General features: G+C 38.7%; 3 protein-coding genes across 4 annotated transcripts; 2 read left to right on the top strand and 1 right to left on the bottom strand.

Moving 5' to 3' along the window:
- Positions 1-1379: 1379 nt before the first annotated feature.
- On the top strand, positions 1380-3457 carry LOC108806614 (uncharacterized). Its single transcript, XM_018578770.2, has 9 exons — positions 1380-1692; positions 1777-1980; positions 2061-2118; positions 2219-2281; positions 2365-2440; positions 2588-2703; positions 2816-2905; positions 2999-3130; positions 3232-3457. The coding sequence occupies exons 1-9, from the start codon at positions 1451-1453 to the stop codon at positions 3364-3366; spliced, it is 1116 nt and encodes a 371-aa protein (XP_018434272.1). The 5' UTR covers positions 1380-1450; the 3' UTR covers positions 3367-3457.
- Positions 3458-4369: 912 nt separating this feature from the next.
- Positions 4370-7106, top strand: LOC108812377 (uncharacterized). 2 transcript variants are annotated; one of them, XM_018584625.2, is made up of 7 exons: positions 4370-4756; positions 4893-4991; positions 5082-5240; positions 5333-5491; positions 5616-5732; positions 5815-6018; positions 6132-7106. In XM_018584625.2, the coding sequence occupies exons 1-7, from the start codon at positions 4457-4459 to the stop codon at positions 6783-6785; spliced, it is 1692 nt and encodes a 563-aa protein (XP_018440127.1). In that variant the 5' UTR covers positions 4370-4456; the 3' UTR covers positions 6786-7106. The 2 variants fall into 2 exon arrangements, with proteins under 2 accessions (XP_018440127.1, XP_018440128.1); XM_018584626.2 differs by having other exon boundaries at positions 4606-4760.
- Positions 7107-7668: 562 nt separating this feature from the next.
- On the bottom strand, positions 7669-12512 carry LOC108812376 (indole-3-acetaldehyde oxidase). Its single transcript, XM_018584624.2, has 8 exons — positions 12287-12512; positions 10434-12208; positions 9967-10176; positions 8705-9886; positions 8526-8621; positions 8335-8433; positions 8077-8266; positions 7669-7982 (listed from the first exon to the last, which is right to left on the bottom strand). Exons 1-8 carry the CDS (start codon positions 12417-12419, stop codon positions 7753-7755), a joined length of 3915 nt encoding a protein of 1304 aa, XP_018440126.1. The 5' UTR covers positions 12420-12512; the 3' UTR covers positions 7669-7752.
- Between the last annotated feature and the right edge of the window lie 1132 nt (positions 12513-13644).

Raw genomic sequence — 13644 nt, 5'->3', positions numbered from 1 at the left:
ATATGTATTATGAATGTTATATTCATGTTATGTAATGCAAAATAGTTTGTTACTATACATTTTATCATATATCGTCCCATTTAACAATTAATAAAAAATGTATTATTTTTGTTTTATACTATGCATTTTGTTCCATTCTATTTGGGTTTAGGGTTTATACATGGTTTTAGTGATTAAGATTTAAGATTTAGTCTTTAGAAGATGGAGGTTAAGGTTTGGGTTTAGTTTTTTTCCATTTATTTGGGTTTAGGGTTTATACTTGGATTTAGGGTTTAGTGATTGAGATTTAGGGTTTAGTATTTGGAAGGTGGAAGTTCAGGTTTGGGTTTAGTTTGTTCCATTCTATTTGGGTTTAGTTTGTTCCATTCTATTTGGGTTTAGAGTTTATACTTGGGTTTAAGGTTTAGTGATTAAGATTTAGGGTTTAGTATTTGGAAGGTGGGGGTTGAGATTTGAGTTTAGTTTGTTTCATTCTATTTGGGTTTAGGTTTTATACTTGGGTTTAGGGTTTAGTGATTAAGATTTTGGGTTTAGTAAAGAATGTTCTATTTTGTTCACCAATATGTACCATACTATATATATATTGTTCCATTCTATTTGAGTTTAGGGTTTAGTGATTAGGATTTAAATTTTAATATTTAGAAGGTGGGGTTGAGGTTTGAGTTTAGAAATCTTATCATGTATCGTTCTATTTGATGATTAATAAAAAGTATTCTATTTAGTTCACCAATATGTACTATACTATACTATCACCAATAAAAAGAATTCTATTACTTCACAATATAATGTAAACGTGCTATACTATATCCACCATATAGTATAGTGAGATGATACTGGTACACTTGATATTTGAAAACATGAGAAATTGTTTATATTTTGGATGTAGATTGACATATCCGGGTTAGGAATATTTAAGTGGATGGATATGGTGTAATATAGTAAAACAATTACACATTATATTTGATTTATAATCTGAGTAGAATATAGATTTATTAATTAGAGGTGTGAAACACAAGTTACGTGGATACCTTCTATGTCTCACATTCTAAACAACTGTCTATTAAAAGTATCCACATCTTAAAGTGTTGATGTCATCTCTTTTTCCATTTTTACCGATGACTTGTAGTTGAAGAGGGTACAACCGGATAAATTGGAGTACAAATGATATTTTCTTTATTATGTCAACATCACTGTCATCTACTTAATTTTCGTTATGAATTTGGTCATCTCGCAAATTCAACCTTTTTTTTTCTAGGTCTCTAAAATTAAAATTACAAACCCAAAAAATAATGTTTGATCAAAAGAAAAAGCCCAAGAATTGTACATATCAGTTTTGAAAAAAAAAGCCTCTCAATTGGGTTTGAGAAGCTTTATTTTACTTAATTGTACCAGTTCCCGAGTGAGTGATTTTGGAATAGGAACACGTTGGTTGTTTCTTCTCCACAGGAGAATGGAGTCTGCCTTAGCGACATCGAGTTTCATGGGTACCCAAGTGATGATTCCCGCCACTCTGTTTTGCAGACGAGCTCGAGGAGCGTCTCTCACCGTCACGGCAAGTAGCACTACTAAGATTTACACGAGACTCGACTCTTGTCTCGTGATTCCTCCTCCCCCCATTTTCAAGAAACCGCGTGCCATCATCAAGTTCTTGGGAGGCGCCTTCGTCGGAGCTGTCCCTGAACTCACCTACAGGTTCTCCTTTTTTTGCGTTGATGGATGATGGATAAATAATTTGGTAATTAGATTTCTTGAAGATGTTTATTTTTATTTTTGTAGTTACCTAAAGGAGCTACTGGCTAAAGAAGGGTATTTGATTGTATCTGTGCCGTACAACGTCACTTTTGATCACGAACGAGCTGCCAAGCAGGTTTACCAGAGGTTCAACTCCTGCTTGGACACCATTGTCTTATCTGGAGTTCCAAATGCCGATTTTAACCCTCGAGATCTAGCCAACCTTCCTGTTTTCTCTGTTGGTCACAGGTTCGGCTACTCTTTTTCTCTTTCTTCATCCTTATGTTTTGTTTCTCAATCTTACTGTGCTCTGAATTGCTGTTTGACAGTAATGGTGCGCTGCTCCAAGTTTTGACCGGAAGTTATTTTTCGGACAAGATACCAAAGGTTGGGTCCTAGTGAACTAACATCAATAAAATGCTTTTGTCTTTATTTCTAACTAAGCAAATGTGAGTGAGAAAAGAAAAAGTGATCTGTCTTGTTACAGGTTAATGCCATCATTTCATTCAACAACAAATCAGCCACAGAGGCAGTTCCATATTTTGAGCAGGTAATTTAACTCATTGGTTGTTACCTTGTGATTAGCTTTCTAAGCTTTAATTACTTAGATTGCCTATGTTGCCTTTGCTGCAGCTTGGTCCTCTCATCCAGCAGATGATGCCAGTCGTGGAAGCTTCTCCGTTATATGAAATAGCTCGAAATGCTTCAGGTGTTGTTACTATCAAACGTTATCTCAGTTTAACCCATTTATTAGTAGAAACAATGTTTTCAGTCTTTCTTGCCTATTGAATCTTAGCAAAGGATGTGATTTTCATGTTGAGATGAGGCTTGTTTATTATCACCCTTTGAGTTTCAGGTGATGTGTTGAAAGTACTACTGGATGCCGCTGGGACAACGATTCTGAACAATGATCAAGAAGCTCTTAAGTCGTTTACTAATTTGGTGGATCAGTTGCCCTCAGTATTTGGTGAGGTATTTCTTTACCCTACTCTAGTATCCAAGGTTGTGAGAATGATTTATATAATTGACCAAGCCATAAAGAGAAAGGTTGAATGCTCTTTTTGTCTTGTTGTTCTATCAAAAGGTTGGACAAGGGGTGTCGGAATTCAGACCATCACCACTTGAGAATCGTACTTGCTTCAAATGCTCCTACAGCGTTCCACACACTTTACTGGTAATAATTCACACAGACAGAGATATTTTTGTTTGTTCGTTTCCTTGCAATTGATCTTGAGTAGAAATGAAGTCTCTGTGTGGTCTCTCTCAGGTACAATTCAACTCTGATGCAATCGACGAGACTGATTTACTGGAAGAAACCCTAAGGCCTCGGATAGAATCTTTTGGTGGTTCACTTGAAAAGGTTCGGCTGGACGGAAACCATCTCACACCTTGCGTACAGGTATAAAAACAGAAGCAAGTTTAGGCTTAGAGGGTAGTAAGTAAATATTATCATTGCTCTGTTTCTTGTTCGATCTGTTAACAGTGTGTTGTTGTCTCCAGGACCCGAAGTGGCAAATTGGGTTTGTCTACACGCCAGCAGACGCTGTGGCTCAGGCGCTGAAGACAATACCTCTGAGGGACACCCGTGTTCTTTCAAGGACAATCGTCGATTGGTTTACAAGGTTTGAGAATTGAGCCAGGTTCGTGGTGTATTGTTAAAGAAATGGTCAAATATGTATGTATATACATGGTTCATGGTATTTGAAATAAAATATTTATGTGTATATTTCGATAAATGACATAGATAGGTCATATATTCTCTGATTCTCCATGGAAGAAGGTTTGTCCAGCTGCAAAAATCTTGTAATTTGGAAGTTTCATTGCAAAATGCATCTGCTTTCCCAGTTCCATTTTTGGGAGCATAGAGAGCAAACTAGAAAAAAGCTACAGTACATCAAAGAAATTATATCTTCGATGTATTGCTATCTCCTCTCATATTTTCATGAAATATTTTGATACCAAATATATTATATCAAAATATATATTCTGAAATTCTTTTCTTTCGACAACATCAGTTTTCTTCTCCAGTCTCTAAATCTTCTTCCATTTTTTGAATCTATGGCCATTTTTTTGGTGAACGTTGATTCTATAATAAAACTAACAAGTTTTGTTTTAGACATCTAATAGTCATCAGCGTGTTGACGGGTGACACAAACCTTAGAGTACATGTTAGATTTGACAAAACTCAACAAAAAAATGCTGGGAAAAATCTGATATAATCTTCTACAATTTCACTATGATAGACAGAAGAATATATTGTATAGGAACACATATCCATGTGTTTGTTTTGTGAAACTTTAATGTGGATTATATGTTTGTAGAAGAATTTTTAAAAGGGAAAAGAACCACTGGTTAGATGTTGGTAAAGAGAATCAGTGGAGATGATAAAGTGCATAGATGAGAGTTGTTCAAAAATCAGTTTTGAGTGAAGAAACAGTTATTTTAGTCCTTTTTTTATTTATAAGTAAGTGTAGTTTCAAAAATAATTAAATTGATGTATTTTTAAAAACATAATCTCATTCGAACATATTTTTCCAAAATTTTCCTGATTTTTTGGAGGAAAAAGATATTAAAATTTTGTATAGGTACAGTGCACCTTATTAAGGGGTAAAATCGTAAAACCGTAGAATACAAACCCTAAGACTAATCTCCGTCCACCGCCGTAAACACAAAAACCAGACACAGAGCGAATCCAGTTCCTGCCTGAACCAAAATCGAAAAAACCATGCCGAGGCGCAGTGATGAAAACGAGGACAGGGAAGAAGAAGATCCAGTAGCCATTAGAGATGTCTCGGACGAAGAAGACGAAGACGAAGCTAATGAAGATCTCACCTTAAAGATATTGGAGAAAGCGTTATCGAGGCGTGAGTTAGATGATCCAAAGGAGACAACTTTGTCTGATCCCTCCGGGTCTGGTGTAGTAAGCACCGCGATGGTGAACGGCCGAGATTCTTCAAAGAGTCATAAGAAGAAGACGAAGACGAAGAAGACAACCAGTCTAGAAGAAGAAGATGCCCTCGAAACTGTCAGTATGAACGATTCTCTTCCTTTTGTCTCTTCTCATTACAACGTTGCTTGCTTTAAACCGGCTGTCTTATTACTTTCAACTTGTAATAAGGAAAGTTTGATACTTTGTGTTTAATGCTTCTGTATTGTAACAGCCCATCATCTGGAAAGACGAAGTTAAAAATATACTAAAAGAGGAAGATGAGAAACCTGCTGAACCAAAATCTAGCAATATGGTTTTGAAAAAGCTTCTTGTGAGTTCTCAAATCTATCCTTTTTTTTTTTTAATTTTAACAAGATATCTCTTTTGTGATGACGATTGTTGTTGTGATGATGACAATTAGCGTGGAGCGAGGTATTTTGACCCTCCTGATGCTGGTTTGACTTGCTATAGTTGTGGGGAGCCTGGTCACGCCACTATTAACTGTCCTACTCCAACTACGCGTAAGAAGCCTTGCTTTATATGCGGCAGTTTGGAACATGGTGCAAAGCAGTGTACAAAGGTGCGGTCTTTGCTCTGACCACCTTTTATTGTTCCAATATGTATACTCTTTTTTAAGCCTTATTGTCTAGGGTTGTTCCTTGTTTTGTACAGGGACACGATTGTTATATTTGCAAAAAAGGTGGCCACCGAGCAAGAGATTGTCCGGATAAGTACAAGAGCGGGTCTAAAAAAGCTGTTTGTTTAAGATGTGGAGACTTTGGACATGACATGATATTGTGCAAGTATGAGTACTCTCGAGATGACTTAAAGGTAACTTTTGTTTTTATGAGACTTGCTTATGGGTCACACCTACTGTTGTTTTCTGATTGCTTAATTGGGCTTAGATCGTAGATCAGACAAATGATACAGCTGTTTTTTTTTTTACTTTGACCAGGATATACAATGCTATGTCTGTAAAAGCTTTGGCCATCTGTGCTGTGTTGAACCTGGTAACTCACCTTCGTGGGCTGTGTCTTGCTACAGATGTGGTCAACTGGGTCACATTGGATTGGTAAGTTGTTTAGATTCTTATTTTGAATCATCCACACGAGTCTGCTGTTGATAATTTGACTAGAATAGTTTTCTCTGTATAGGCATGTGGTAGATACCATGAGGAAAGCACAGAAAAAGAATCTGCCAGCTCATGCTTTAGGTGTGGGGAAGAAGGGCATTTCTCACGTGAATGCCCCAACTCGTCGAGCATAAGCACCACTCCATATGGAAGAGACTCGCCTAGTTTGTGCTACAGATGTAATGGAGCAGGACATTTTGCTCGCGAATGTCCCAATTCCCCCCAGGTAGTGGCTCTATTTCACTCTCTCCTTTTGGGTGCTTTTAAGCTATTTCTTCTCCCTTTCTCTCTCATGTTATGTGACTCAGCGCTCCCTTTCTTCTCTTATTATACATGTAGGTTTCTAAGAGGAACCGTGAGACATCTACACCGTCGAGGAAATCTCACAAGAAAGTCAAAGAAACTCCGGAATACAATTCTACTCCGTATGAATCCAATGGGAAGAAGACGAAGAAGAAGAAGAGGAGTAAAGAAAACTCAGAACACGATTCTACTCCCCATGAATCCAATGGGAAGAAGAAGAAGGAGAAGAAGAGTAAAGAACATTATTCTACTCCCCTAGAGTCTAACGGGAAGATGAGGAATAAGAAGAAAATACATAAAGGAGAAGAGGCCCATTCTACACCACAGAAATCAAAACAGAGAGGGGGTTGGATCACAGAGGATCCAGAGGAAGATTCTTTCCAGAGAGGAAAGATGAGGAGGCTGAGGTCTCCTGTTACACCATCGGGTCATAACCACCATACTACATATATGGGTGGTCATAAGCAAAGATCACCAACATTCCATTCCGGTGGTAATTTCCCGACCACACCATATGGTAGAAACTCATCTAGTGGGCGTGTCTCGAGTCATCCACCTTCAAGGTGGCAGCAGCCTTATTATCCTACTTCCCGTCATCATCAGCATAATCATAGATATGCACCTGCACCGTCGAGGTATGGTTCAGCCCACCACAATGACGAGTTTCAAGGGGACTATGGTCGTTGGTAGTGTCAATAGATCTGGTCATCGACGACCTAGCTCGAAATTGGTTATGCTTGATGGTCTTTTATTAGGGATCACAGGTTAAGCTTAGTTTCCATAGGCGTCTAGTATTTGATTCAAGTTTTGGGGTCAGCGTTATGTTTTGTTCTCCTCACCAAACACAAGCTGTTTAGTCGGTCCTCATTTCCTTTCCCCATGTCAACTCATAAAGATATTTCTTTGTTTTATCTGTATTTTTCTTTTTGTTTAATTTCAAATTTTGGGGATCCTTTTTTATTTTGTTATCAGTCATGATTTTATTTTTAATATTGATTATTTTTCTTAATCTTTTTTTTAACACCAGATTATTTTTCTTAATCAACCAATCAAAATTAGGTTATTGAAAACAGGGAAAAAGTAAGAAATTATTCTACAAATTTTAAAGACATTGTTAATTTCAAATAGTTTTATCTTAAAAGTTTTGGTTCAGATTTCCCTTTGTTATAATATGTTTTTCTAAACATTTATAACTAGTTTATATTTTTATGGTCGACAGTGTAAAAAAAATTATGTAGATGTTAATCTTCAAATTTAAGACAAAATATATTTAAATGTATGAATTGATTAAAAAAATTGTGTAACCCTTTAACACGTAGTTGTCAATTTAAATAGCTTTAAGGAGCCCTACTTGTCTCCTTCCCAACACAAATGTTTTAAGATTTTCTTGATGATTTGCTATCTTCTCCATAAGTAGTTTGTGAAGTCCTCATTTCCTTTCTCCAGAACAACTTCTTTATTATTTCTTTCACATTCATCTTTGTATAACTTTTGAAGATAATCTTGTATTTGTAATTAAGGTTGATTTCATTTTATAAACTTTTTTTAGCCAATTGAAAATGTATAACTTAAAAACAGGGGAAAAGGTGATGTAGATCTCCAAATTTAAGACGAGAATAGATAGTAAATATAAAAACTGATAATTTTTTTTGCTAACTCATAATCTTGAGTTAACTCGGGATTTCCATTCCAAATAGCTCTCAACGATATCTAGACCACAAAGCTCCTTCACAACGGGCATAGTAGCTGGAACCGGCAACTGAAACATTAATCCCGAATCATCATCCACACCCTTCCACATCCTTATCTGTTTCCGCGCTTCTTTAACCGCCTCTCTTGTAGCGCAGTGCACCGAAGCTGCCAGTAGCAACGGAGGCTCTCCTGAAGCTGCATTATTTTACATTGAAAACAATATGATCGATCAAAAAAAGTTGATTCCAGATTATCTTTAAATGCTTTGTGTGCACAAACTAAAACTAACCTTTAGAAGAGAGGACGCGCTTTTCGTGGCGTCCACTGTTTAGTATCTCAACGTTGAACTGTCTTGGGATGGTGTCTACGGTCGGGATCTTGTATGTCCATGTGCTGTCCGTCAGAACAAGCCCTTCTGAATCTGTTATGTACTCTTCAAGCATGAAAAATCCAAGTCCTTGCACAAAAGCTCCTTCTATCTGAAAAGAAGAAATAAAAACACCATCACAACTGTAAGTGTGTTTGTTTGCTCTCTATTATTATTTACCTGTCCTAAATCGACAGCGGGATTAAGGCTTTTTCCAGAGTCATATAAGATATCTGTCTGTAGAACCGTGGTCTGTCCGGTCACAAGGTCTACCTCAACCTATATATTAACACACCAAAGTTACTTCAATTTATACATATATATATATGTTTTCCAGTTCAGATATTTGAGAGAAGACACAAAGAGCTTACCTCGCTAACTGCAACACCATAGTTCAGGTACTGTGTTGGAGTTTCTTCTGGAGTATACAAGTCACTAGCTGATAAGTTCACAGACTGAGCATATGCCTAGCGTTTGGACATTATAATAATAACAAATAATTAAAATCAAGAAGCTCAATCAAATCAGAAGGAAGTGAGAGGTTTAAAACCTGAGAAATCAACTTATTCCAACTGATGGGACCACCACCACCCGATTTATCCATTAAAGGTTTCAATCTTTTGACTAAGGTTTCACAGCAGAGACGAACAGCTGCGCAGCTTCCCTCGGATGTTGTGCTACCTCCCGTGAAGTTCCCTTGGACCATGCTCAACGTATCCGATTGCACAACTCGTATCTTCTCCACAAGCTCTTCAGTCCCATCGCATTGCAGCAAACCAAGAGCATAACCAGCCATCTGCTTCACCTTCGTCCAAAGCCCTTGTCCTAGCTCGATCCCACCAACCTCGACGACAATCGTGCCGTCGCTCAGAACACTCACTCTCCCCGGAGTTGAGAACATGGATACCGGATAAATGATTGGCACTCGAGATATCCCTCGTTTCCTCCATATGTTAGACTCGTTGAACTCTCTGACGATCGAAACCCGCTCTTCAAACCTCGAAGACACACCAAGCTTATCCCACATGGAAGACAAAGTATACTCGTGAGGCTCACCAGCACCGGCCTTGTAGAAGAGAGCTAAGCTCTCGTACGTATGGAGATTAATCTTTCTTACGGTATCAGCCTCCAATGAGAGGCTAGACGCTACGTTTTCGATAACCGCTTCGGCGATATACGTGCCCTGCACGTCACCCGGCGCTCTCATGATCGCTTTGCTCAGAAGATTCGTTTTGCAAAGCTTGATGTCAAAAGACAAGGCTCCCCAGTTGTACTTCTTCAGCGCCCCTATTATATTCGACGGCAGAATCATGCTTAACCCTAGAGTGGCTCCTGCATCGATTAGTATCTCTAGCTCCAACGCTGTGATCTTCCCTGTTGATTTGAATCCGACGCTGTAGGTTATTTTCATCGGATGCCTCCCACCGGTCATGATCATATCGGTCTTACGGTTCACGTAGGTTCTCACGGGACGCTGCAGTTTGTTAGCAGCAACTGCGCATGCCGTTGCAACAGGCATCGCTTTGACAGCTTTTCCTCCGAAGCCTCCACCGACACGTCTGGTTATGATGCGGACCTTGTTTTCAGGGATGCCTAGGCAAGAAGCGACCGTGGAATGTACGTACTGTGGTGTCTGACATGAACTGTAGACTACGATGGAGTTGTCTTCGTCTGGGACTGCAAGAGCTGTTTGTGTCTCCATGTAGAAGAAGTATTGCGATCCAAGTCTAATCTGTTTTCACATCAAAAAGTTAATATTAAGAGATGGAACATATACAAGGAGATAGAGAGACTACAACACAATATACATACTTCCGAGCTGAGAATACGATGATGAGCTTCAGACATTCCTTTTGACGTGTCTCCAACTTTTTGTGGGTATAAGAAAGGATAAATCTCGAACAGGCTCGATTTCTTGACAGCATCTTCCACTGATAAAATTGGTGGTTCCAAATCCTCTGTTTCGTATTCAACTACTGCAAGATTAGCTGCAGTATCCGCATGTCTCTGTGTATCTGCAACCTGCAAAAGTTTTTTTTAATGTATTGCTCAAAGCCGGACCATGGATTTTGGGGTTATAGATGACTTTAATAAAAAAATTAATTGTTTTGAAGCCTATTTTATTTAAATTTTTGCAAATTTGAAAGTTTATGTATATATAATTTTTTTAAAAATTGGGGTTTAATGCGAATGTTTCGTCAGGTTTGACCCAGCACGGATTCTGCTAAAAACTGCTAGTGAAGACAACAACAACTCAAAATCATTGACAATAGACATACCACGAGTGCAATGCATTGGCCTACATGAAGGGCGAAATCCTCTGCAAATAAGGGCTCAGTGCCAAACGAAAACTTCATACCAATATTCTGTCCACCTTTAGGAACATCCTTGCAAGAAATGACTGAAACAACTCCATCAGGTGCCGAGTTTTCCTTGAAACGAATACCTTTTACCTTTGCGGATGGCTTTGTGCTATAGATGAAAGCACCGTAGAGGCAGTTCGCGGGAGCTGGAATGTCATCCACGTAAACAGCCTCACCGGAAGCTTGAAGGGAAGCTCCAGATTTAGCAACAGGCTCACCCACCGGAAAATATTCGTCGTTTATAGGAACATGCTGTGAAGAAGACAACTGTTTCGGCTGATCCAAGTGGTGGTGGTAACCATTTGAAGAAGGTTTCTCGGTTAAGGAGTGAAAGAAGTTGAAAAGGAAGCCTGGCGCCAAGCTTGACCTGTAAGCAAGATCGCTTGTACCCTCTTGTGGCACAACGAACTTCCCAAGTAAAGTAATAGCTTCAGACAGAACACTGTCGGTGATTACTTTCCCCGAGAGGAACTCCTCAACTTCCTTACACCTAATGGCGTGTTTTGTCCCGTAAGCCCCGAAAGCCAATCTACAGTTAACCACCGTTCTATCCTCCTTCATTTGAGCCAAGAAAGCAGCGTTCAGGTAAGCCAGAGCGCTTCCGTTAGGACGAGGCGCAGCTCGGTAGGTTTCGAAGAACAGCTCGGAGGATGATTGAAACGGTATTTCGATAGTGAAAACCAGATCATAGACTCCAAGAGGAGGTTCCTGAAGAAAGTCTTCAAGCGTTACCTTTTGTACTTCTCTCGACAATAAGCTCATTATCTTAACCGACGCACCAGCTGCAAGAAGTATCGTAGCCATGTCGGAAGGAAACTGTTTCCTCTGAGCCATCACGAGGTTTCCACCAATGCTACCAAAGTTCCTTATAAACCTCGCGGCGATCTTCTCCATATGAGCGGCAAGTTTCCCGAACATTTTTTCGACTCGAATCTCTTTCAGAGCAGCGATCACTTTAGATATCGTCACCGCAGCTCCTATCTCAACACCATTGCGACTCTCTCTTATCTCTCTCATCTCGGCTATTCGAGTAAGATCCACGTATTTTCCGTAACTCCGCTCTCTTTCGTCCTTATAGTATCCTGTGCTAGTATTACCAGCAACCAGTTTCACAGAAAGTCCATCGCTGTTACATGCTCCCAATAATCTTTGAAGCTCCTCAACACTCCCCGGGCTACACCAGCGATGCAATCCCGAGTCTATAGACTTATTAACCTCATCCTTGAGAAACTCTGGGAACGAACAGACATCGCTACTATCGAACGGAGGCAAACTAGTCTTCTTGCAGAAAGAGTTGAATCCAAGATCCTCGATGTCGACATCAGCAGCGAAGCTCTTGCAAGCGTCGACGATGGGACGGTATCCGGTACACCGACATAAGTTCCCGGAGACGGCTTTTTCTGCTTCAAGAACCGTGAACTCAGAGGAGGATTTGGAGTCTAGGAGAGCGGAGAAGAGAGAAACAGACATCCCCGGTGTGCAGAAACCGCACTGAGAGGCGTGGAAGCCGGAGAATCGGTTGTGGATGGTGTGGAAACCGTCTCTGCTGTTCCCGAGTCCTTCTGACGTTGTGATGCTGCGGTGGTTTATGCTGCAGAGGAGCGTGAGGCAAGAGGCGACTGTGAAGTCTTCGACGGTTTGTAGAACAGGGTCGTATTTTGAGACGAGAACAACACAAGCACCACATCCTCCTAAAATCCACAAACGAGAACATTAACTATCAGACAAACGAAGAAGAAGAAAAGAGTAAGCAAGTAATAATCATTCACCTTCGCCGCAACTGAGCTTGACGCTCTTGAAAGGAGTCTGGTAACGGAGGAACTCTAACAAAGTTGTTGAAGGGTCGACGGAGGAAAGGTCAAGCTCGAACCTTTGTCCATTAATGGCGAAAACCAAGCTCATCTTCTCTCACTCTCTATCTCTAATCACTTGTTGTATGCAAATGCACACGTATTCTGATTATAAAAGTGATGTTATTGTACGGCTATAAATCTCCCCAACCCCTAAATTGAGTCTCGTGACTTGTTGTACATAGATTTTGGGGAGACTTGTTTACGTCTCTATAAGTGGTAAAAGTCTAAAAGAGATGCCCAAAAAATTAAAAAAATATGCACATATGGTAACATGCTTATCACGATTTGCCAAGTGCTCTGATTGGTTGGTAGTCTCTTCCTGTTGCAGTAAGAAATCTGCAAATGAGAACAGAATGAAAAATAAAATTTCTCAACTAGGAGAGATTCTAAAGGATAAAAATTTCTCTATAAAGTAAAAGATCTTATGATTGAGTTTCTGATTTTTGAATAACTTTTGGATTATCAAAAAAATGGCAAATGTTTTGTAAACCAATATAACCTGTTTTCTCATAGGAACTTTTTGTATGAAAATTTTCATTTTCAGTTTAACCACATATTTAATTAAACACTAGCATTGTCTTCATTTATATTAAACATAGCTGATGTGGATCTAACTCGTGTTAAATATAGTTGACATCATCTAATCGTGTGTTTTGTAGTTTGGTGGTAAAGAGTTCACGACAATGAATTCTACTACCTATGTTCGAGTCTCGGACACCGTATATTAAAATTGGGTGAAAAAAGTAACTCCCCTGGATGTCTTCGGAGGGCACTCCAACTTGGCTCCGGTAGACAATCATTAGACGTTAGTCGGATCTTTTTTGAGGGCATCAAAATACCAAAATCATTAAAAAAAATTGTTAATTTTTTTTTCCACAAATTGCATATATTACAATCTTACTGCACATCCATACTTGATTACATTTTCTTCTTTTTATGTTTAATGATCTCTCATTTTTTATTGATTTCTTTTACCAATTTTTCTTTTTTCTTTTCATTATTCATTAACTATTTATATTATTTTGGCAAATCTTCTAAATAGTTTTTTTTTTAGTTTCTTTTTCCCTGAAGCCAATTCATTAAAGAGGTAAATGACAATTATATCTTCATTTATATTTTTATTAAATATTTGTCAAAATATACAACCAAGTAAATACTAAAAATTTTAAAATAATAAAACCAAAATATTTTTTTTAGCCAAAACTATTTTCCCAAAATATTTTTGGGTCTAATTTTGTTTTCAAAGTTTTTTTGGAAAACGATTATTCTTAAAT

Source organism: Raphanus sativus, chromosome 6 (assembly GCF_000801105.2).
Source record: "Raphanus sativus cultivar WK10039 chromosome 6, ASM80110v3, whole genome shotgun sequence".
In the NCBI taxonomy this organism is placed as follows: Eukaryota; Viridiplantae; Streptophyta; class Magnoliopsida; order Brassicales; family Brassicaceae; genus Raphanus; species Raphanus sativus.
The sequence above is the reverse complement of the archived record's forward strand: the minus strand, read 5'-3'. Positions and strand labels throughout refer to the sequence as shown.